Genomic DNA, 21,214 nt, shown 5'->3' on the forward strand with positions numbered 1-21,214 from the left:
GCGTTAAAAATGACCGCGTTTGATTGCTCAAAAGGCTGCTATTATTTTGCTATTTGACTGTCAGCACAAGCAGCCACACATTTACTATATGTAATGGCAGATTTGGCGTATTTAGAAATCTTGCAAGGTGACGAGCCGTTGAAAGAGGCGGCTCAGCAATATATCTGTATGTGACGGCACTGGATCTCTCGATTGAACTGCACTAATATATCCTATATCATCTAGCTCAAAATCCTCAATCGAGCGAATTGTTCAAACGCATTTTCTCTTATTTTGCCTCCTCTTCAACCTCGTCTGATTCGGTAGCAAAAAAACGCAAACTTTCAGATCCGATACCGCCAACCTCCACACTCGAACCGCCGCTGCTATTCATCCCAGCAATATCCGTATCTTCCCCGCAGCGGAAAAAGCTCGCTTTAGCATTCCATCACGACCATTTCACTCTTCTTCCTTTATCATCTGCATCCACATCTATTGACTATTCAAGTGCAATTTATAATGCTGATCTAGCCAATGGCGTTGGAAGCTTCTTCGTCTCTGAGACCCCCGGGCGAGCCACAAAGACTTATACATACATTATCCTCCCGACTCCCAATCCTGACACTCCCACATCATTCACTGATGCCATTGTATTTGTAGCGCCAGAAACTGTTGCAGGATTTCAGGGCAAGGCAGTGCCAGCCATCGCAGATACCCCGGCTCATATCTTTCTCAGCTCATTTCTGGAAAGTAAGCTACATATCCCAAGGCTTGACAAGGGCAACACTTTTTATGTTGACGCGCATCGGGGAACCAAAGATGGTTATTTGTTTTTTACTCCGGCGGGCATCCTATTTGGATTCAAAAAGCCTGTCTGGTTTGTCCCTCTCGATCTAATCGAATCAGTCTCGTACTCGTCCATCACGCGTGTGACATTTAATCTTACAATTGTGGTAGTAGCCTACATCTCTGACGAAGACCAATTTTCTGAAGAGGTTGAGTTTGGCATGATTGACCAAGAACATTACGCTGACATCGATGAGTATGTCCGGAAATGGCGGTTGAACGATCAGTCGATGGCCGAGGAAAAACGAGAAAAAAGAATGCTTAAGTCACAGAATAGAGACGAAAATGAAATTGGACACGAATTACTTAAGGCAGAGCAGGAATGGCAAGCCATCACAGGAAATTCTGATGACCCTACTGAGACTCCTGCATCAGGACCCTACGATGAAGAAGACGATGACGATGACGAAGAGGACGAAAATTTTGAGGTCAATTCGGAAGATGACGATGGAGGTTCGCCGAACGGTAGCAGCGATGATGACAATGACGACGACTAAACATGCCTCACAATGAGCTGTATTATATGTACGATACTAGAATTTATCACTGAAATTAAAATTTATATCATCATTAGCCTCAATCGGCCAATCGAAATATAGGTTTTATAAGTATTCCACTCTCAAAATCAAAATTTACAGAAACTGACTGGCAAATACACCACAAACTATCTTCTTTACAAATGAACCAAAATGATCGATCAAACTCACCCTCACTCTCTGTACACTTATCATATTATACAAAAAAAATCAGTTAGCTTCCACCGAATTATTATCGCAACTATCAACCATCAGCCTCGCCTACATTATTCACTAAGAGTGCATATCAACACTCGACTCAATCTGCGTTTGGTGACAAAAACTCATCCCACTCAGGCACCTCGTTATAGAACTCATTCTGACCAGTCGCCGAAGGACCAGTCGCCGAAGGACCAGTCGCCGAAGGACCAGTCGCCGCAGCGCAGCCAGCATTATTCCCTAGTCCGGCCCGTTGTTGCTGCCAGGACTGTCGCGCAGGTGCAGGTGTTGGCTGCGACTCCATATTCGACTCAGTGTTATCATCATACGCATAAGGGAAGTAATTGCCAAATATTTGAGCATCGAGCTTATCGTTGGCATACTTATCTGTACCCAAGAGCAATCCATCTAACATAAGTCCATCAACAGTCCCATATGCAAACCCAGTCGACGGATCCTCCGACGTAGACGGCTGTAATGCAGTAGCAGTAGGAACCTGAGACGCCATTGAGTTTCCAGTCAAGTTACTGTCCATGTCAGCATTCTCTCCTAAAGATGGAAAATACAGCATGGTGTTGATGTTGGACGATGTGAAAGTGTTCATTTCCGAAATATCAACATTCAGCGGTCCTGACTGCTGGGTGTTACTATCGATCAGCGACTGCCCATTGTCGACCGTATCAGAGAGCCCATAAAAATCATCAAACGAGCCTTGCCGATCAAGCGAACTACCAGAAGGCGAGGCCGAACTTCTTAAGTCAACTGGCTGACCGGACAAAGGAAACGAATTCGCATGCGCAAGACCAATTAAAGGCGCCACATCTGCAGACAACGGATTCCCTTCGGTTTCGTTTACAGACGATTGAGCCGACTGCTGGGGTAAAGGTACCTGGAAATCGGGAAAATAAAAGGGAGCTGGATCACTATTAGGATGCTGCTGATCGTACACAGTACTTGGCAACGTGGACAGAGGATCGGAGGTGTCGTCCGGCGATGGGTTTGGAGCAACTGGGGTTCCTGAAGGCTGAGGCTGCTTCAACCCTGCCTTCTTCTTCAATTTATCAGAGGAAGAGGAAGAAGGCGGCATAACGGTGTTGGCGCGTTGATTCGGTAATAACGGTAAACTTCGTTGCTGGCTTGGCGAATTACTATATCGCGTGCTTGAGGGCTTTGCGATATTTCGCTTCATCAGTGTACCACTCGCGGTTCTATATAATGACTGCTGCTTCTCTGTATTCCGCTTCCGTTTCGAGTCATCATGCGAGTGGCTTCCGCTAACCCCAATATTCGCCATATGCTTATCTAGAAGTTGGAACAATCCCGAAAGCATATCATACGTTCGAGCTGCAGCTGTACTGCGACCCTTAAGATGATTGATGACCATCTTTCCCAACTCTGCATCATGAAGAAATTCCTTTACATATCGATTATATGGGTCTTCATGCACATAATAGACCAATACAGCAGCCGAGAAAAAAATGGTATAGACAGAAAATAAGTGAGCACCGCGCAGCACTTTTCGCCTCTGCAAATCATCCGCAAGATGCACAACAATTCGGGCCGTGGAAATGCAATTAGCGGCACAAGCATACGGACGCTGATCTGTCATGGTATTTTTGTATTTTTGCCCCACATAGTGAATAAATGGCCGATACAGGATAATCTTGACGTAACAGAAAGCCATATTCAGTAGTCTATTGGCTTGCAGCCATTGTGCGGGAGGCTCAACACCGGGTCTCAACTCATATGGCAACGCATCAAGCCAGGATTGCAAGTCATTTTCAAGCTCAACCACTTTCGCATAGCTGACTGAACTAGCTGGATTGTCGTCTCCAGAAGTAGCAGTTCGAAATTTTACGGGATAAACATCCTCTACTATTCGAGTTAGGATTGCCATAAGCTTAGTATGTTGGTTACCCACTGTCTGTCGCGTCATGACCCCTACTGGATGCGGCAGAATTCCTGATTCGGTTATGAACTCGTCATCAATTTCCAGCGGCTGCTCCTGATTGACGTCCTCACTGGTAATACAACGCGGCAAACCAAGCATCGCAGAAATATGAATGTCCATCTTATATATCGCCCAAAATAACCGCTTCCGCACTTCAGTTTCGACAGGATCGAACATGAAAGTCACCTTTCGATGCAAGCCTAAGCGTAGCGCGGCACGCAGTGCGATGCCGATGTAAGAATAGCACGTTGAAAGTCGAGCAGTAGACTGTAGAAAAATGACCATGAGACCAATAGCCTGAATAGCATCCGTATCGCGGGCCTCCGTAATATCCATCATGTTCCTTGCGGCTACAAAATACATGTAGCCCTCCGAGAAATCGAGCGGCTCGTCAGATGACGGTTCACGCGGGTCTTTTTTGTAAAGGACACCAACTGCGAGATAGCAATATACTAGAGGCAAAAAGCTTATCTGTTGTGGAGTATAATCATCTGGATCGGTAGCGTACAACTCCTCGAAGCGCTTGGTGAATGTGGGGCGATGCGCAAAATGAGTTATTAAAAATGCTTGATCGTATACCGCATTAATATATGCATCAGCAACGTCCTTAGCGGGCAAAATAATTTTGAACTCGGCCATTTGCTGCTGATAAAGCATGTCCGACGGAGAATCGCCATAAGGAAACCCAGGCGGGGTATTACCTGCACCATTTGTTGAGTAAAGCTGACGCTTAGGTAGGTCTGCTGGGATGGAATCTGGATGGTCGTTCAGAAAACGGGCGCGAACATGCTGCAGAAATGCACGGCCAGAAGAATGCCCCACATAATCAAGATGACCAGTTTCGTCAACGTCAAGCCTTCCGAGTGAAACGACCATAGACTCAATATTCGTGTCCTGGCTGTTGGCAGGAGTAGACGTCGACGATGATGCTGCGGAGTCCGGACTGTCTTCGACTTGAGGCAACGTTCCACTATAATGTACAGGAATTGCCTCTCCCGGAGGTAGCTGTTTATTTGCGGCCTGCCTGGCAGCGGAAGCAAGATCACGTAACATAGGTCCATTTGAAGTTTTCAGCTCCTTGACAAATCCATTGATATCGAACCCCGCTCTAAAGAGGTCTACTCCAGGCAGTAAGGTTTGCAGAACAGCTGCTGATTGCTGCAATCGGGACTCTAGCTGGCTAATAAAGATCGGTGCCGGATTTCTGCGGCGATTTGAAGGCTGGTCGTAAGTGCATTCTATATCGGCATCACGTCAATTTCGTCATTCAAATCCTTTTGTGCTCAACTCAAACCATTATCCTTACCATAGCTGTACACGGTACAATGAGTGCAAGGTTGCTTGCCGTCGCATTTAATCTTCTTTCGTCGGCCTGAATGTGAGTGTTAGCAATGTGAATCGGATTACTTGGCAATATCGCAGCATACACTCGTCACATGCTCTCGTGACTCTACGCCGTTTTTGCAGAGGCGTTAAATTCGACGGATTTTCACTTTTCTCTTTGGCAGATATACCATGGATATCCTCGCCTTCTGAAACGTCTTGGTGATCATGCTCTTCCGAGTCCCGCTCGTACTGCTCCTCGTCCTCATCTTCATCGTCACGATAGGACGCAGGCACAGCCAGCTTCTTCGACCCTGGTACGGAATGAAAAGGCATGATCACTCCAGACAGCAAACGAGCATCAAATAACACTAATCTGCAGAATGCCTGCTCACGACGACTGACCTATGATAAATGGAAGTAATCAGGAAAACTACTGTGGTAGGAGGGCGGAGACATTCTAAATTCACCCTAACCCTATATTATTTGATCATAGTGCGATACACTTTGTGTTGCGGTACGGGTTCATTTACAACCGAGGTTGTACTATTCTACCTCACCGAGAGGCTCCTCCATTTCGACATCATTTCGACATAGATATAGCAGAAAATGTTTGCTGGTCGTCAGCCCGCCGACTAGAAAGGGCATGGAAAATGCTGATTTACATCTCAACATATTTCGGGCAGTTGTAGTCGAATGCTGCATGATTTCTTCACAGTTTACGCAATTTGTAGATTGTAGGTCCGCATTTGGTTTGATATGGTCTCCGCATCGGTGAGCCTCAGTAGTGTGACTGCTAGTTATGGAATATTTGCTAGGAAATGATTGCTAACAAGATACCTTAATCCTACTATCAGATTACGCAAAAATTAAATTTGATCTAGCGAGCGCTAAGCGCCTCAACCCCCAAAATATCCCATTCGCCCTTCAATGCCGAATCGTCCTCTTCTTCGTCTTTGGCCATCCCGGTCTCTATCACCAGCCGTCGTTGTAATGGACCCATATTCGATGGCACTAAAACCTCACTTGAAATACTAAATGGACCTGCCCCCATGGTATTCGTCAATGATGCTAGAGGTGTCGGACTGAAAACTATCTCGTTGCTCAGTATAGCCCTCCATGCGCGACGAACCTCCGCTTTCGTATCTCTGTCGTCCTTGCGAGCCATCTCTAGATAGTCCATCGAGGCCAGTTCCTATGCCAGTCATTCCACTCTTTATACTCGGCGCTCCCGTGCTTAGGCTCGAGGTAGCATCGAGCTTCGCAACAAATTCAGAAGGCATGACAGGGATATGCTTGCTCGTCTGTGTTCTATCAGTCCCACCAATTCCAGCTCCCCAGACCATCAACATTTCAGTAGATGTTGGAAGCACAAACGGAAGAATCAAACTAATATCCATAAATATTCCTGGTTGCTGTTGTGTAACCGGATCGTCATCATTTGCTGCATTGCTTGAAGACATATCAATGTTCAGGTTCTTGAGATGCTTGGTAATAGCGCTATTATCCCACTGGGAATTTGAATTGATCTGGACAGTATCCAATGAAGTCTGCGGTCCGTATGCACTCTTCTGTGTCACTGGAGAGTCGATTGAAATATCCTTGAACTCGTTAGCATTAGTCAACTCCGTCGAGACCGTAGATGGTGAGTGTTGTTGAGCCTGCTTCTCATGGACAGACGCAGGAAGAATCTGCGTGAATAACTTCGACTTCTTCACTGATGCCGCAAAGGTTTCTAGAGAGCTTTTTTGTTGCTGCATGTGTTGCTGCTGTGATTCTTCTAAATTTCGGAGAAATTTGAGGGCCATTTTTGACATTTTATCTTCTTCAACCTCTGTTCGATACTGCTTCACAACATGAAGCAGCTGCTCGGCAGTCAGACAAGTAAATTGCTCAATTGTCGCAGATAGACTGTCAGTGTCATCTCCCAGACTTGACAAACACTGAAGCCACTGAAGTAGCTGGATCAGCGGTGCGAGCTGGCGGCGAGCACTACCAGAAAGGCTTTCGTGAACTGAGCCTGTTCTGATTCCTCCTACCATTGGCGAAGATATATCTATCGGCCGCCGGTCGTTGACTCTAGTCCAATCTTCAAGCGCAGACACATTCAGCCTTATTTGCATAGCTCGTGTACGGGCGAGATATTTCCTGTTACTCAGTATTCTGTTAAATATCGTTGCACTGAGCCAATAAAATATCTGCCTCATAATTTGTAATGTGATAATCGAATGAACATCGTAAAGATCAAGAACAAAGAGAGTTGAGCTTAGGAGAGAGGTCACATTTCGCGGAGACGGCTTAGCGAGCTTTCTAGGCGATGGAGGCCTCACATTCGATAAACTGAGACTACCAGAATCTTTCTGCGCTTTGGGATTTTTATGATTTCCGCCATCGCTAGCCTTACGGGCACTACCCTCAGTTTCTTCATGCTTTTTAGGCGCTCTAAAAAATGGCCACTCTCGCTGAAATTGAATATCATCCAAGCCGGGTACGGTTTCATGATCCAAAATAGCGGAGTCCAAAACATTGTCCAGTCTTCGCTCAGCGTCACGGATCAGAAGCACAAAAATCTCGCTAACAAGCTCCGTCAGGTCTTGCTGATATTCTGCTGTAGCTTCTACCATCCCAGCATCTTTTCTTAAGTAATAAAGCAAGGATGTCACGTTTGACAACCAAAATGCCAAAAATGCCATGTCGTTTTCGTGTGCCTCAACAATTTCGGCAATTCGCTCAATAGCTGGCATAAGAAGCCCGGTCAACAGATCTGGAGTTCCGTAATAATGAGCAAAACGAGCAGATAGGAAAAGAACATTTGCAGGGACCGGCTTCTGAAACTTTGATCGCGTCGGTTGCATGCGTGTAATGGCCATGTCTATTATTTTTGAAGTGTCCTCGGCAGAGAATACAAACATTTGATCTGGTAAGCAGTGCTCCCAATCAAATTCGGTATCATAGTTGTCATCATTTTCGGGAAACGGGTCTTCCATCACCAGATTTGTGAGATCGACATTTAGATTTGCTGCAGATTCGGCGATAAGCCTTCGACTAAGGTCGCCCTCGCTGTTGAATGTAGACACAGGATCGGTTAAACTCCTCGAATTCTCAAAATCGTCTATATTCTCTATCCCGATACCACTGATAGTCCTGTTAGATGCGCTTTTGACCATGCCTTTGATCTCGTTACTACTCGCATTCGCGAAATCGGTTGCCGTCCTTCCAGCTGACGATCTCACATCTGCTGAAGCACCATGATCGAGAAGAAATCTAACAATGTCTGCGTGGTTATTATTTGTGGCCCACATCAGCGGCGACCATTTGACTAAGAGACACTGTTAGATCAGATCGCTAAATATACAAGTCATAACGAAACATACATTTATCCTGGGCGTTCACATCTGCTCCAGCTGAAACCAACTCAGCAACAATTTTTTGGTGTCCAAAACATGCTGCATAAATAAGAGCACAAGTACCTTCCTCATCTGGTGTGTTCACATCTACATATGCTTTAGCATCTTCCTGACTCAAAATCCTCTCAAGTGCTGATATATCACCACTGCTTGAGGCGGATATCAGGATTTGTTGCAAACTGAGACGTTTTCCCTCCACTGATACTGTATTATCATAAATTAAATGATCCACAAATCCAACTAAATCATGAGGAGCGTCGTCTTCATAGTCTCCAGGTGCCAGCTCAGGCGTAAGAGACGAATCTGCTTCAGGCAAGCTAATAGACAGAATACGCTGCAGCCTGTGCGTGTTCTCTAATACATGTCTGTCAACCTTGTCTTTCATTATGACATGAATCGTAGACGATCCCGGTGATACTGTCGCTGGTGACGAATGCGTGCTATACCAAGAGCTATAAGGATCAGGTCTTTCGTGCTGGACTGCTTGCTCGGGAAATCCCACTCGCTGCGAAGCGGGACGACTAGGTGAGCCTACAACCAGCGGAGACAACGGAGAGTCTAAAGCATACAAATTCCCTTCAATAGAACTGGCTGCGTCAGCATCATAATCTGTGTCATCGGCATCGGTGTACACATCCTTTCCATCGTCGGGCACGTTGTACCCGGCTTCGTCATCGCTCATCTGCAATGAAGGCGGCAGAAATTGGCTAGACAGTGGCCGCACAATGTCTGGCAAATCAAGCCCAGGACTCACGTCTCCCATTGCATTATTTGCGAGAGAATTAACCAAGTGAATTATGCAATAACGTCGCCAGCGCTCGCCAGCCTTAAATGCTTGCTACTGCAGTACTCGCCTAAACGGTTCAGTCAAGCCGCACAGCCATCACCTGCTTACATAATAATGGCACTCGTACTATGCTCAACTCGACGCGATTGTAAACTGCTCAGTACTCTATTAAATAGTAAACAACACAATGGGCCGTCTCTACCCAAGATCTTTGCTACGACGCATAATTAAACGTAATTCGAAGCAATGTAACATCTCTAAACGTGCCGATGTTCTGGTGAGTGTCTTGTGAGTGCTTCGAAGTTAATTCTGTCCTCTAATGCGTATGTTTACATTTCTAGATCTACCTCAACTACATCCTATTTCTCGAGGAGTAAGTTTTTTAGAGTATTATCTGTTTATGCTCCTTTCTCTGACTGTTGTTCTACTTCATAGACTTTTGAAGAGATCGAATATTGAGGCACGGCAAGCAGGTGATAAAAAGCTGCGACAGCGGCATATCGAGCGCGTCGCGAAGGTACCTCTCTATTTCTATATGATTTCTCCTCTCCCAGGTAGTCTAACCGCCATTTTAGAATACGCTGCAGAAGTTTAGAGGGTGAAGTAGATCACTGGTCTATGTTACAGATTTTTTTCTGATATTGGAGTTATCGGCGTAAGAGATTGAGGCAGAGGCTGCTGCTGCAGACTGCTTTTTGAAAATCACTATCTTTGACAATACAGCAAACAAAAATCACCTTATTTCCTGCAATAACAACTTCACGCTCAAGTGCGAAGATGAGCCTCAAATCACAGTAAAGAGATTGTACCCCGAATCCGAACTCGTAGCCAACCAGGCATACAAAAATCAAATCAAGTCGATAGCAAACCGAATGCCGCTTGACAAAGTCAAAAAGTTGGGACTTAATCCACATCAAGTGTGAGGATTACTTACAAAAACCCCGTCAATTATATAACAACAATAAAAAAATTAAATTAAATTAAAGCCGTGCGCCATTCCAAGTCATTCATTTCCATTAACTTCCTTACCCCTCCTTTCACTTCCCCCTACTTCCTCTCTTCTACTAACCTTTCAAGCAGTCTACTACTCTTTGTCAGTGTCAGTATCCGGACTGAGAAGATCAATAATGACATCTGCGCAGCAATTTCCATTAGTAATAGAATCAAAATACATAAAAGGAGAAATGGAAATATACCTTTGAACACAACAAAGTCGATTGGTTTTGAGACATAACGCGAGAATCCAACTAACTGGCACTTTTCAGCAACATCCGACATCACATTGGCGCTCAAAGCAATAATCGGACGTCTTCCAAAACCGTTAACGTCTTCCCACCGACGAATCTCAGCACACGTCTGGAAGCCATCCTTACGAGGCATATGAAGATCGCACACAATCAGACTATAGTAGGCCGGCTCAGAGTTGTAAACCTTTTGAACGCACTCTTCGCCATCTGAGACTGTATCAACTTTGAGACCGCCTCGCTCAAGAAATGTCTGGAGAACTTTCTGATTCACTGGATTATCCTCAACAAGCAATACGCGATGCTTGTGACCCTCAACGGCAGCATGCAACTCCCGAAATATGCTCTGTTTACCAGTAGCTTTACGCTTCGGTGTCGCCGTTTCGTCTGTAGTCTCGAATCTAGCAAACGGCTTCATCTCGTCCGTCTCATCTAACGTCCCTGATCCAGAATGAGAAAAAGACCTGGTGCTGGAACTTTTCGTGCGCGGCTTGAACACTGCTGACAACCGAGACATCTTCAAAGGTTTAGATACATAGAAAAATCGAACGCCCATCTCACGATCGAGAACACTATAATCAACCAAACCATCGCTTCCCGCATTAAATTTTACTGATTTGTTTTCCAAAGATTTCACACCAGGTACGGTGGCAATAGTTGGCTCCTGATTATTCACAGCAGATGGCAAACCAGCAGCATATGCTCGTAGATTTTGCATGATTGCAGTCTTTTGCATCGGAGTCGTGACAGCAATCACCTTCGTCTTTGAAAAGACAGCAGGATTTGAAAAAACTTTTACCGTCAAAGCGGCAATTTCGGTATAGTCGGTAACATTTATGACAATATGCGTGAAAGGCTGTCTGTCTCCAGCCGTAGGTGGTTTGGATCCAAGAGTTGCAAGCAGATCAACCGCAGATGCGTAATTGGTAACATGTGCAGTTTCGAGAGTATGATCAGCAGGCAGAGCTTCGCGGATGTGGTATATAATTGCCTCTGTCGAAAAATGATATTCACAAACAATCAAGGCAAAGGTTCTGTTAGCTTTGCCGTCCTCGATAACTGGAGACAAATCGTTAAATGAATTAGACTGACTTGAATCAGAACCACTGGGTCCCTCACGGTGTTTATGAGGATCCGACGGAATCCTGAAGCGCATTGTTTGAGGATCTTTGGCAGGTTTCAATTGCTTTATATGCTCAGCAGTCATAGCCAGAATATGTGTTGAATCAGGAGCCGCCGATTCAGGGTTGGGCAGCGGCGTTCTAGATGAATCACTAAATATCATGGGATATTCGCTCGCTGGTGAGCCTGACATAAGACCAGGAGTGGTAGCAGTACCTGGCACCTGTAAAACAGATGCAATGGCTCCAGGTCGCAAAGAAAATGGAGAGTGCATATCCAGCATTGCTTGGCGAGTCTCAGATGAAGATGAAGACCCACTTGAATAGCGATGCATACCCGATCGCAGAATAGGACTTAAGCCTGGAGAATCTTCGGAAGTAGGTAACCCAAACTCGGCACTAAAATAAAATGTCGAGCCTTTGTCCTTCTCGCCGCGGCAACTGACAGTACCACCATGGAGCTCGATCAGCTGTTTGGAAATAACAAGGCCCAAGCCGCTTCCACCATGTTTTCTAGTCATCGTGCCATCAATTTGGCTGAACGGCTTGAACATCAAAATTTCGTCTTCTTTGGTGAACCCAGCTCCAGTATCGTGACACTCAAAATGCAGTAAAATTGTATCAGCTCCTTGTTTCTCGACAGAGCAGCGAGTGAAAATTTCTCCGCGAGAAGTAAACTTGATAGCATTTCCAATGATGTTAAGTAAGACTTGTCGAATACGAATCCTATCGCCATTGACAATTGCGGGAACATCTTCGTTAACAATGTAATTGAGCTCCAAGTTCTTGGATATAGCAAGAGTGCTCAGTAACTCATTAGCATCCTCAATGAGCCAGCGTATATTAAACCATTCTTTGTTCAGACGCATTTTACCAGCCTCAGCTTTAGACAAGTCCAGGATATCATTGATAACAGACAGTAATGCTTCTGAACTGCTGGAAATTGTATGACAATAATCCAGCTGTTCCGAAGTTAGCGTGGTATCCAGTAAAAAATTAACCATACCCGAAATGCCAATTAAAGGCGTACGAATTTCATGAGACATATTTGACAAGAACCGAGCCTTTGACTCCATAGTACGCTGAGCGGCATCTTTCGCTTCTTGCAATTTCTCTTCGATCAGCTTATGATCATTGATATCAGTGCAAGTGCCAAACCATACGGGATCTCCACTGGGACATATTGGGGTCGCATCAATGGGAAACCCGGGAAGATTCCGGTACATCAATTCCGCATGGATGCCCGGAGTATCAGGACTAGAATCGGTAGAATTCTGTTCGCCTGAAGAGACACATCGAACAATGTGCCATTTGTAGTTACCGTTTGCATCGCGCAAACGAAGCTCACACGAAAATGTTTGGGTTTCCTCAGTCATTGGCAAAATACACTTCTGTCGATCTTCGGGGTATACAAACTCCAAAAATCCGAATCGCTGACAATTGGCAATTGACTGTCCCGAATAATAAGACCACTGATTATTAGCATAGATGATTCCATCTGAGCGAGTAGCAGCAAACACAATCAAAGGGCTGGATTCTGCTAATGTTCTATATTTTCGTTCACTCGCAAGCTTCTCAGACTGCTTAATCGATTCCAGCTCTGCTATTCGCTGCTCATGAATGTCCATATTTGTCCCAAACCAGTGGACAATTGATCCCTTCGAATCACGCAATGGTACGGCCCGAACAACAAAAAATCTGTACACTCCATCAAATCGCCTCATTCGCAGCTGCAAACTCAATGGGTCACCATTCTTCAGAGCAGTCTTCCATGCCCTCATAAAAATTTGCTGATCGTCAGGATGAAACCGTTGCTGCGCAGGCTGCCGGCAGTACTCGTCAGGTGAGAGCCCACAATAAGCTAAAGTGCGCGCTGAGACCCAAGTTATTGCCCCTGTGGTTGGGTCAGCAATATGGAGATGCACAGGAATAGAGTCAATTATTGTCCTCAAAAGTCGGGGCGGAGGAGTAGACATATAAGAGTGATTTTCTGCCATTGAATCTTCCCGTCGAGGCGCGACGTGGGGCCGCTGTTGGGAAGTTGCTTGATTAGGATACACTGAAACAGGAGCCGGCGAGGATGAAGAAGAGAACGATAATACAGGCGACTTTGGAGGTGGTGACGAGGAGCCTAAATGTGGGATCGCAGCTGCCGATTTGCCTTGGGCGCGGTATCTATACGGCACCTTACTCGGTTTTGGAGATTCGACATCTGGCGAATCTGACAGTGAAGCGTTAGTGCTCATCGTAGTCGAAGAGTATGAGCCAGCGTTTGTAATTCCCCCTGCCGGTAATGATCCCGTAATTCCAAAGGACGAATCAGTTATCGTACTGTTTGCCGATTCCCAAGTTGGCGTAGATGTCCTGCTCGATGACGCCGAGTCACTAAGACGATTCAGTCCGAAGTAGCTACCAGATGTACTTACGGAACCACTGTAAGAGCGATTGCTAGATGTACTAGATTTTCTTGAGTATCCATAAACTACTCCTCCGCGACTTTTACGGTCTCCATGATATATTCGGGAATGTAATGACTTTGAGCGTTCCACTTGATACTTTAAATTGGCATGTGCCTCGGCCAATGTAAATGACGCGGAAACATGTGGAGCGAAAGTGCTGATCGATTTTACCAGATTAACAGGATAAGGTATCACGTCTGACAAAATTGAAATGATTGCAATAGGCACAATACTCTGCCTTCCCTGTCTCAGGCTAGTGGTATTTCTGACTGGACGAGCGAGAGAAGGATGCACCAGCGGAATGTGTATGACAGAATAACATGACTCCAGTCCAATCGCACGAACAGGCATGTTAAATTCTGCTAGTGGAGAGGTATCAGGGCCATCGTCAGCGGAATCGAATGCCTCCTCGACAGTAGACTGAGTGGACGTGCTGAAAAAAGGATTTTCTTTACTATCCTTGGATAATGCTGGCGATGGAGCTGGCGAATGCGACCAAGGCGATAAAATACATTGCTCATAGTCCTCATATGGCAGATTTCGGATGGGATTTTCTGCATTTGCGCCAAGAGTATCGCCAAATGGATCTCGTAGTTTAGGCCGTGGCTTAGCTTTCGAGAATGCATTTCTATGAGCAAGACTGGGACGCTCGGTTATAGTGGATGCGTCGCTGGCGTTTGATACTGTGGACTGTTTGCGAAGATCCGCAAGTGCAACAGGTCGTGAACTATTCCTATCTTTCGACTCGGAAGTCTTTAGATGCGAAGCAGTCTCGAGATTTCTATATTCACGCTGCAAGAGAGCAACCTTTCCGCGATGAAGAACTCGACTCACTCCCAAACTATCAATAAGAGGGTCAACATCAGATTCTAGAGGCCGCGAATCACAGTAAATTTTAGCGGTTCCTCTCTCGACACCTGTTTGTCTTCGAGATAGAAATGGAAGACGCCCATCGTCAGTGACTGCGGAGTTGTGTGAACTTTGGCTTATGCGTTCGTCATCATCGTCGGTCACTGTATCCTCATACTCGGACCTAATGGATTGAGTAACGCTCTCTCCAGATTCATGATCGTACGAAATATGCTCGCCTTCAGAATCTTCAAATGTATCCTCCCATTCGCTGTCATCATCAGTGTTATCAATCTCCTTATCCAAATTCAGTTCTTCGGAATCCCTATCGAAACTTTGAGCAGTTTGAGAGCTTCTATGATGCTGTAAACGCGAAAGAGCCCAGGGAAGGGCTTGGGAGGTCCAGACTCCCTTCAATCCCCACGGAGTATTCGAAATATCTGTGAGATCGTTAGGAACAACCAAGGAAGCTCTCTTTGCCATATAGACATTTTCAAGAATCTCCGTGAGGTTATTCCAGAATTCGTGAAGACCTGGGTCGGAGTTAAGCTTCAAAGCGAGATCGTAGAGTTTGGGAGTTGGATACTCGAGCTCAGCAAAATTTGATACAAATCTGACTTGTGATGAGAAATTTGAAGCAAGTGAGTGTGAGCTTTCGACGCTTTCCAAATTGTTCGAGGAGACTGCTGAGTGAGACTGAAAATTGGCCGATGAAGACGAAGTTTCGGAAATAGAGGAGTTGCGGGCTGATGAGTACATGTCTGGAGAGGCTAACGAAGGAGATACCAAAAATGAGTCACTAGTTGAAGGCAAATGTTTGCTAGCTATAGCACCAGCAGAAACTGGAGATGCCTTCCGGTCAGCATGTTGGTAGCTTTGCAACTGTGCTACACTGACAGCCTATCATGAGCGAATATGTCAGTAACGACATTAAAGATGGTTCAAGTTGAAAATTCAAATGGCAACTGACTTCACGTAATGATTCGAGATTTTGACGACTAGAATCGAGGGATAGCTTCATTGGTGAAGTGGCATGTGGCTTTTTGCGATTCGCCGACGCTGCTTGCCCGGGACCAAACACAGAAGACGAGCCCGATGACGCTGAAGACGTGGAAGAGCTACTCGAGAGAACAAATGGGGCAGATGAAAAAGATAAAACTGAGGTAGACCCGAGGGAGGTAGGGTGCTCTGGTGTATCTATATTCAACGATTAATGAGGATTCAAGAGCGTAGCGGTTCCTAACGAAGCAGCACCTACCAGAAAGATGTTCGGCATCAATATCATCATTAAGAGGAGCTTTCGAAGAAGCAGTGTCAGCTTTCAAAGGCTCACTGTGGCTAGACGCTGTATGGGACTGAGTTTCTGGGGCTGCTATATCTGAGCTGGATTGACGCAAAGCATAGGGTCCATCAAGGTCCGAAGAACCATCAGCCGCCATCGCGGTTGCCAATACGGCAGAGTGAATAGTTCCTTGAAATGTTAGCGCAAAGAGCAGGCAGGACAGAATAATGCACGAGATGGCGAGTATACTTGAAGATAAAGAGACTTTCGCGACAAAGGTAGAGATGTTCGGGGTCAGCGGGTGTCGGTGCTGCAGAGGCACGCGGGTGTCATACGACAAATATTCAAGCAAACGCACGGCTGTTCACCAAGCTACTGAGCTGGTTGACAATAGCCAGGCTGGATAAAAGGAGCGCAGGAAGCACAAGAAGCGGAGGAGTGGTGTGGATGGAACGAGCGGGCGTCGCGAGGGTTTGGAAATGTCTGACTGTGTTGACAGCCGGGTAACATGACGTCACTGCGCAAGTTTACTGTTATTGACGTCATTTTCCAGGACCCAGCCGTTACTTTTTGTAGCCGCACAACGCTTTGTTCGCGAGCGGATTTCTATTGTGTACAAAATGTTTATAATATGCTTGATCGAGTATCTTACTACCGTCTGCTACGCAGTATATTTTGCGCCTTTTCTCGTTCTCGGGCCTCGCGCTGCTCCTGTTCTCGCAAAAGTTGCTGCATCTCTGCGCTCAGCTCAACACTGCTGCTCTTCGTTGCATTTTTTGTCGTAGTTAGTGCCCTGCTACTACTTCTGCCTCTGCTCCTGCTCCCACTCCCACTGCCTGTGGCATGTGGCTTGCCATGCTGCCGGCTTGGATTGTAGTCATCAATCTTTCGCACGTAATATTCCGACGAGTTTCGATCAATGCGTCGCCATCGCTCTTCGACTTGCCGCTCTCCGCGGACTCGATCAGCATGTTCCTTTTGCTTCAAATATCCTTGCACAGCAGTCAGAGGGTCATGCATGTTCTTCGTCTTTTCGTGCATTCGCTCAGTTCTCTGCCTTTCATTCTCCGACATCATGTTTGTCTGCGGTACCTGGCCGTCTAATCTGGTATACCACGGCACTGGCTCACCTCCTCGATGATCAAGCCGCATATTTTTCAGCGTCGCCTGATTATTACTTTTGCCGGCGTCATTTAACTATATGAATAATTTAATTAGCGCCCACAAAATACCGTAAATTCAGATATACCAACCTTTTCTGGATCTCCAAATAAATTGATATGGCCGTCACTTGACAATAGATTGGCATTCCTAGTCGCATTCTCCGACTCACGAATTATTCTTCCTGCTTCTGAAATTTCGTCGTCTATGTCTCGTATTCTTTTTCGTGATCTTTGGCTTCTTTGGTCGGCCTTGGTCTCTGCGACGGCATGCACGATTGCACGGCCATTTTCTGTTTCCTGATGCTGATCATTCTCGCGTATTGTCACATCACCGCTCGTCTCTAATCGATAATTCTCTTCTAGCTCTGCTGTATCTTCCCCTAGTTGCTTCCTTCTTAAAATTTCCAAACGAAATAAACGGTCTCTCTCTCGTAGTCGTTCGTCTGCCTCTTCTTCCTTCACGCGAGCCTCTTCTTCGTCTCGCCGAACTCGCTCAATGTTGTCCTTGTTGTACACATGGTATGACTTATGTTGAAGTAGTTTCAGCGGCATCGTGACTGTGTGACGATAGTCTCCAATAGTCGTATAGATGGGGCCTGTCGACGAATTCAGGAAATAGCTAATTAACGTTTTGTGAAGTATTGTGATGGGAGTAGGGCTCGACTAGCATGTGACTTTCAAGCTCAATAAAGTTAAAGGAGTTCGCGAAGTTTGGCTAATCAGTGACATTTATCTTGAGTACCAAGAGCTTACTTTGTTGTATATTTGTGTTGTATTAATCTTCTAAAGATGAATTGCGATACGTAAGATATGAGTTGATAGCTGGCGAAATTGGCTGCAGACGAGTCGAGCTACTATCTTCGCTCCGCACTTTTTTTGGCACGAGCTGAACAAGAAAATATAACATGCAATATTCAACATCCAACTTGGCTGCTGCCATTACACATCCTGATTCTGTTGCTGCACAAAATAACAATGAAGATAAAAATACGGGTCTTGTCACGGATAGTGATTGTACCCCGACAAAGGAGATGCTTCTGAAACTTGTATCTCTTACTCGCGCTCACATTCTTGAAGCTCAAGTGCTAGCTTCATTGCCCTTGGAGTTTCGCTCTATTGATGAATTATATCGGCGAGCGTGCAATGACTCGATATCTAATCTTGAATATACAAAAATAGCTATATCGACTCTACGCTTATTTTGCTACAATCAGATCCATGCTTATCCTTTTTCTCAAGTTCCTCTTGAATATATTAAAGGCTTTGCGGCATCTTGTGTCTTGTCGTCTTTATTTTACTGTGTGGACTACTTTCAACACTCACAAAGCGTTGATCAGCATTTCCCTTTTCAGCAAATGATTTCTGATTTGGATACGGCACTTATTGTAGGCGGTTCTGCGGTCTCATCTCCTCTCAAAAAACTGATAAATGACTTTTTTCTTATTCTATCTGCTTCTGAAATAGAGCTTAGAGCACCAGCTTACATATACACTCAGAAATATTTGTGCTCTGCGAGGCGTCAGGTCTTGATAAAAGGCAAATATAGAGTTGATGCTCAGTTTGCGGTATTTGCTATTAGTAGCAGTACAAATTTTGAGGTAGCTGCAAAGATGTCCGGTTTTATAAATGACGGAAAGAGCTTATCAGACAAAGCACAAGCTGAACTACTACCTGTCCGTATCTGCAACCTCGCGAAATCGTGGCCTGCTTTTCAAAACTGGAATTCAGTCGAATACTTACTTGCTGCAACCAACTGGGGTCGACGAGTGGTACCTGTCGAGATTGGATCTAGCTATGTATCCGATTCTTGGAGCCAGAAATTCTGTCCGTTTGGTGAGCTTCTACAAGACTGGCTGTCCTCATCAGATGGGTCTGAGCGTGATATAAAATATATGGCCCAACATGATCTTCTCCAGCAAATAACCTCTCTAAGAAAAGATGTCGTTGTACCAGATCTGATATATAATTCTGCTGTGTTTGGTCGCTCTAATAATGTGCATGTGACTATGAATTCCTGGGTCGGTCCTTCAGGAACAATATCTCCTCTTCATACTGATCCGAACAACAACATACTGGTTCAAATAGTAGGATACAAGTACGTTCGGTTATACTCACCGCAAATCCCCATTCAAGAGATGTATCCTCGGGTGGAAGACAATATAGATATGAGCAATACTAGTGAGGTTCTTCTTGAGCGAGGATGCTATGGGGCGCTATTCGGTGATAATGACGCGCTGGACTATCAGTGCTCAACTTTGGATGATGAAGGACTTGCTTCTGGTGCAAAAGGTACAGAATCCAGCAAGGCTTCTTCTAGCGATCTCTTTGAAACTATGCGCACTAGAATGCGGGAGAAGCGGAACTACAGAGATCAATACGATAATTTCAACTGGGATAGCAGTTATCTTGAATGTGTGTTGGAGCCCGGGAATGGTCTATTTATACCTGTAAGGTTTTTTATTCTGCAACAGTTATGTAGATTGATATGCTAACACACTGCAAAACAGGCTGGTTGGTGGCACTATGTGAGAAGTCTCTCGCCGAGTTTTAGTGTAAATTTTTGGTTTTGAAGCCGTAATCATCAGTGTTTGCTTTAGATCTGATTTTAAAAAAAAGTTCATTTGCCGTCTTATCTAATCAAAAACTCTTTCTGAAACTGAATTCCAATTATTGCTTCGAGGCTTGTTCTTTGAGATACGCACCTGCCTCAGCGGGCATGAGCGCTCCTTCAGAAGGAGTGTTTTTGGACTTGAAATCGGTTGCCATATCACCCATGGTACACCATTCGACGCCCTCATGGGAATTGATGAACTCAATGAGACGTTCGTGCATAAGAAGGACATGGGGTCGACCAGACACGTCGGGATGGATAGTCATGGGAAAAATGAACTCATCATACTCGCGGTAAAAATATTCAAAATGGTCTTTCCAGATATCCTCGATATCGCGGGGATTCACATAGCCGTGCGAATTGGGAGAAGCCTTAATAAACATCTGTGGTGTTGTTAGCAGGCTGACTGTTTACAAAAGATACACAATGGTCTCTTACCATGGGAGGCAGATCGTCAATGTACCAGTTACCTGGGATTTCGACAAGGCCGGTATCCTGACCATAAATAAGAGGTTTCATCCACTCTTCAGCCTTCTTAGTGTAATCAATCTTTGTCCAGGTATCGCCAGTGCGAAGCCAGTAGGGCTGACAGTCGTGGTGACTCAATGAATGGTCATACTCAATACCGTACTTGAGGAGAAGCTCTGCACCCTCTTTGGAAGTCTCCCACCAAGGCGCAACAGATCCCCGCGGAGGTTTTCCGCAGAAGTCAGTAAGCAGCTTATAAGTCTTATCCAAGACATCAGCCTGCTGCTCAATAGTCATGTCGGCAGGGTTTTCGTGAGAGTAACCATGGAGACCGCTATCCGCAATTCCATTAGTGCTTATTCCAAGTCCTAATAAAGTCAAGTCTGTAGCCTACATTTCATGTCCGCCATCACGTATCAAGGCGCACTCCTCGGGGAAAGTCTCGAGGGAGTGACCAGGAATAAACCAAGTAGCTTTGATACCGTACTTGTCAAACATCTTCAACAAGCGGCGAACACCAATAGTACCAGCCCAAAGACCTTAAATATCAAATAATTAGAGATATTGAGCGGGCTCTCTGTAGAAGATACTGACCTCTGGAAATATCGTTGGAGGAGTCCTCTCCACCGTAAGATCCAAGCCAACCGGCAACAGCATCAATATCGACACCGTAGCAAACAAGGACGCCTATTAGAGTAATTTGTTAAATCAGCTGCAGGTGAGTATAGGCGAAGTTGTAACAACCGCATCAATTGAGCTTGCTCAAAGCCATTACGAAGTACTGGCTTTGCAGATTGGTTCGTCTATTGGCGCTCAATTGATAATAGTACGATCAGAATCGCAGGCTGCAGCAAAAAAGCAAAAAGTAAATCACTTACGCTTCTTTCCCATTATGAATTTTTTTTGCCAGTTGGGTGGTCAGTTGATATTTAAAGGCGGATGACAGTGAAGGGAAATTCGAGGAAGTGCGAGGCGAGTGTTGACTTTGGA

The 21,214-nt window shown here is 45.3% G+C and overlaps 8 protein-coding genes across 8 annotated transcripts; 3 read left to right on the forward strand and 5 right to left on the reverse strand.

Moving 5' to 3' along the window:
• Nucleotides 1-17: 17 nt before the first annotated feature.
• V2V93DRAFT_348575 (uncharacterized protein) lies at nt 18-1,438 on the forward strand. The gene is made up of 2 exons (XM_066907929.1): nt 18-166; nt 226-1,438. The coding sequence occupies exons 1-2, from the start codon at nt 94-96 to the stop codon at nt 1,320-1,322; spliced, it is 1,170 nt and encodes a 389-aa protein (XP_066764349.1). The 5' UTR covers nt 18-93; the 3' UTR covers nt 1,323-1,438.
• Nucleotides 1,439-2,847: 1,409 nt separating this feature from the next.
• V2V93DRAFT_326557 (fungal-specific transcription factor domain-containing protein) lies at nt 2,848-5,169 on the reverse strand (the record flags this gene model as incomplete). The annotated part of the gene is made up of 3 exons (XM_066907533.1): nt 2,848-4,748; nt 4,817-4,882; nt 4,938-5,169. Coding segments are annotated over 3 exons (2,199 nt in total), but the record flags the coding sequence as incomplete, so codon positions are not given.
• Nucleotides 5,170-5,655: 486 nt separating this feature from the next.
• V2V93DRAFT_372926 (uncharacterized protein) lies at nt 5,656-9,055 on the reverse strand. Its single transcript, XM_066910852.1, has 2 exons — nt 8,208-9,055; nt 5,656-8,152 (listed from the first exon to the last, which is right to left on the reverse strand). Exons 1-2 carry the CDS (start codon nt 9,001-9,003, stop codon nt 5,868-5,870), a joined length of 3,081 nt encoding a protein of 1,026 aa, XP_066764351.1. The 5' UTR covers nt 9,004-9,055; the 3' UTR covers nt 5,656-5,867.
• Nucleotides 9,056-9,182: 127 nt separating this feature from the next.
• V2V93DRAFT_372929 (uncharacterized protein) lies at nt 9,183-10,074 on the forward strand. Its single transcript, XM_066910853.1, has 4 exons — nt 9,183-9,304; nt 9,369-9,400; nt 9,463-9,544; nt 9,603-10,074. The coding sequence occupies exons 1-4, from the start codon at nt 9,215-9,217 to the stop codon at nt 9,627-9,629; spliced, it is 231 nt and encodes a 76-aa protein (XP_066764352.1). The 5' UTR covers nt 9,183-9,214; the 3' UTR covers nt 9,630-10,074.
• V2V93DRAFT_372932 (uncharacterized protein) lies at nt 9,679-16,423 on the reverse strand. The gene is made up of 5 exons (XM_066910854.1): nt 16,232-16,423; nt 15,959-16,171; nt 15,671-15,897; nt 10,224-15,600; nt 9,679-10,161 (listed from the first exon to the last, which is right to left on the reverse strand). Exons 2-5 carry the CDS (start codon nt 16,137-16,139, stop codon nt 10,112-10,114), a joined length of 5,835 nt encoding a protein of 1,944 aa, XP_066764353.1. The 5' UTR covers nt 16,140-16,171; nt 16,232-16,423; the 3' UTR covers nt 9,679-10,111.
• A 134-nt stretch (nt 16,424-16,557) lies between these two features.
• Nucleotides 16,558-17,755, reverse strand: V2V93DRAFT_372940 (uncharacterized protein). Its single transcript, XM_066910855.1, has 2 exons — nt 17,236-17,755; nt 16,558-17,179 (listed from the first exon to the last, which is right to left on the reverse strand). Exons 1-2 carry the CDS (start codon nt 17,695-17,697, stop codon nt 16,634-16,636), a joined length of 1,008 nt encoding a protein of 335 aa, XP_066764354.1. The 5' UTR covers nt 17,698-17,755; the 3' UTR covers nt 16,558-16,633.
• A 295-nt stretch (nt 17,756-18,050) lies between these two features.
• V2V93DRAFT_392054 (uncharacterized protein) lies at nt 18,051-19,715 on the forward strand (the record flags this gene model as incomplete). Its single annotated transcript, XM_066912460.1, has 3 exons — nt 18,051-18,159; nt 18,283-19,592; nt 19,653-19,715. 3 exons carry the CDS (start codon nt 18,051-18,053, stop codon nt 19,713-19,715), a joined length of 1,482 nt encoding a protein of 493 aa, XP_066764355.1.
• Nucleotides 19,544-21,205, reverse strand: V2V93DRAFT_372944 (uncharacterized protein). The gene is made up of 5 exons (XM_066910856.1): nt 21,103-21,205; nt 20,819-20,911; nt 20,619-20,763; nt 20,195-20,558; nt 19,544-20,139 (listed from the first exon to the last, which is right to left on the reverse strand). The coding sequence occupies exons 1-5, from the start codon at nt 21,113-21,115 to the stop codon at nt 19,813-19,815; spliced, it is 942 nt and encodes a 313-aa protein (XP_066764356.1). The 5' UTR covers nt 21,116-21,205; the 3' UTR covers nt 19,544-19,812.
• Nucleotides 21,206-21,214: the final 9 nt, after the last annotated feature.

This window comes from Kockiozyma suomiensis (genome assembly GCF_038497685.1).
Source record: "Kockiozyma suomiensis strain NRRL Y-17356 unplaced genomic scaffold V2V93scaffold_11, whole genome shotgun sequence".
NCBI lineage: Eukaryota > Fungi > Ascomycota > Lipomycetes > Lipomycetales > Lipomycetaceae > Kockiozyma > Kockiozyma suomiensis.

What these genes read in the sequence shown, in the direction of transcription:
- V2V93DRAFT_372944 (XM_066910856.1), bottom strand. An exon ending in CTCCAACGATATTTCCAGAG is followed by an intron (nt 20,764 to 20,818) that starts GTCAGTATCTTC and finishes TTGATATTTAAG; the next exon opens with GTCTTTGGGCTGGTACTATT. An exon ending in CGTGATGGCGGACATGAAAT is followed by an intron (nt 20,559 to 20,618) that starts GTAGGCTACAGA and finishes AATTGCGGATAG; the next exon opens with CGGTCTCCATGGTTACTCTC.
- V2V93DRAFT_372929 (XM_066910853.1), top strand. Translation starts at nt 9,215, where the DNA reads ATGGGCCGTCTCTACCCAAGATCTTTGCTACGACGCATAATTAAACGT. An exon ending in CTAAACGTGCCGATGTTCTG is followed by an intron (nt 9,305 to 9,368) that starts GTGAGTGTCTTG and finishes TTACATTTCTAG; the next exon opens with ATCTACCTCAACTACATCCT. An exon ending in ATATCGAGCGCGTCGCGAAG is followed by an intron (nt 9,545 to 9,602) that starts GTACCTCTCTAT and finishes CCGCCATTTTAG; the next exon opens with AATACGCTGCAGAAGTTTAG.
- V2V93DRAFT_372940 (XM_066910855.1), bottom strand. Translation starts at nt 17,697, where the DNA reads ATGCCGCTGAAACTACTTCAACATAAGTCATACCATGTGTACAACAAG. An exon ending in TATTTGGAGATCCAGAAAAG is followed by an intron (nt 17,180 to 17,235) that starts GTTGGTATATCT and finishes TTATTCATATAG; the next exon opens with TTAAATGACGCCGGCAAAAG.
- V2V93DRAFT_348575 (XM_066907929.1), top strand. Translation starts at nt 94, where the DNA reads ATGGCAGATTTGGCGTATTTAGAAATCTTGCAAGGTGACGAGCCGTTG. An exon ending in GGCGGCTCAGCAATATATCT is followed by an intron (nt 167 to 225) that starts GTATGTGACGGC and finishes TATATCATCTAG; the next exon opens with CTCAAAATCCTCAATCGAGC.
- V2V93DRAFT_372926 (XM_066910852.1), bottom strand. Translation starts at nt 9,003, where the DNA reads ATGGGAGACGTGAGTCCTGGGCTTGATTTGCCAGACATTGTGCGGCCA. An exon ending in TGTGAACGCCCAGGATAAAT is followed by an intron (nt 8,153 to 8,207) that starts GTATGTTTCGTT and finishes AGTGTCTCTTAG; the next exon opens with TCAAATGGTCGCCGCTGATG.
- V2V93DRAFT_372932 (XM_066910854.1), bottom strand. Translation starts at nt 16,139, where the DNA reads ATGGCGGCTGATGGTTCTTCGGACCTTGATGGACCCTATGCTTTGCGT. An exon ending in TGATGCCGAACATCTTTCTG is followed by an intron (nt 15,898 to 15,958) that starts GTAGGTGCTGCT and finishes CGTTGAATATAG; the next exon opens with ATACACCAGAGCACCCTACC. An exon ending in CGACTTTGTTGTGTTCAAAG is followed by an intron (nt 10,162 to 10,223) that starts GTATATTTCCAT and finishes ATTGCTGCGCAG; the next exon opens with ATGTCATTATTGATCTTCTC.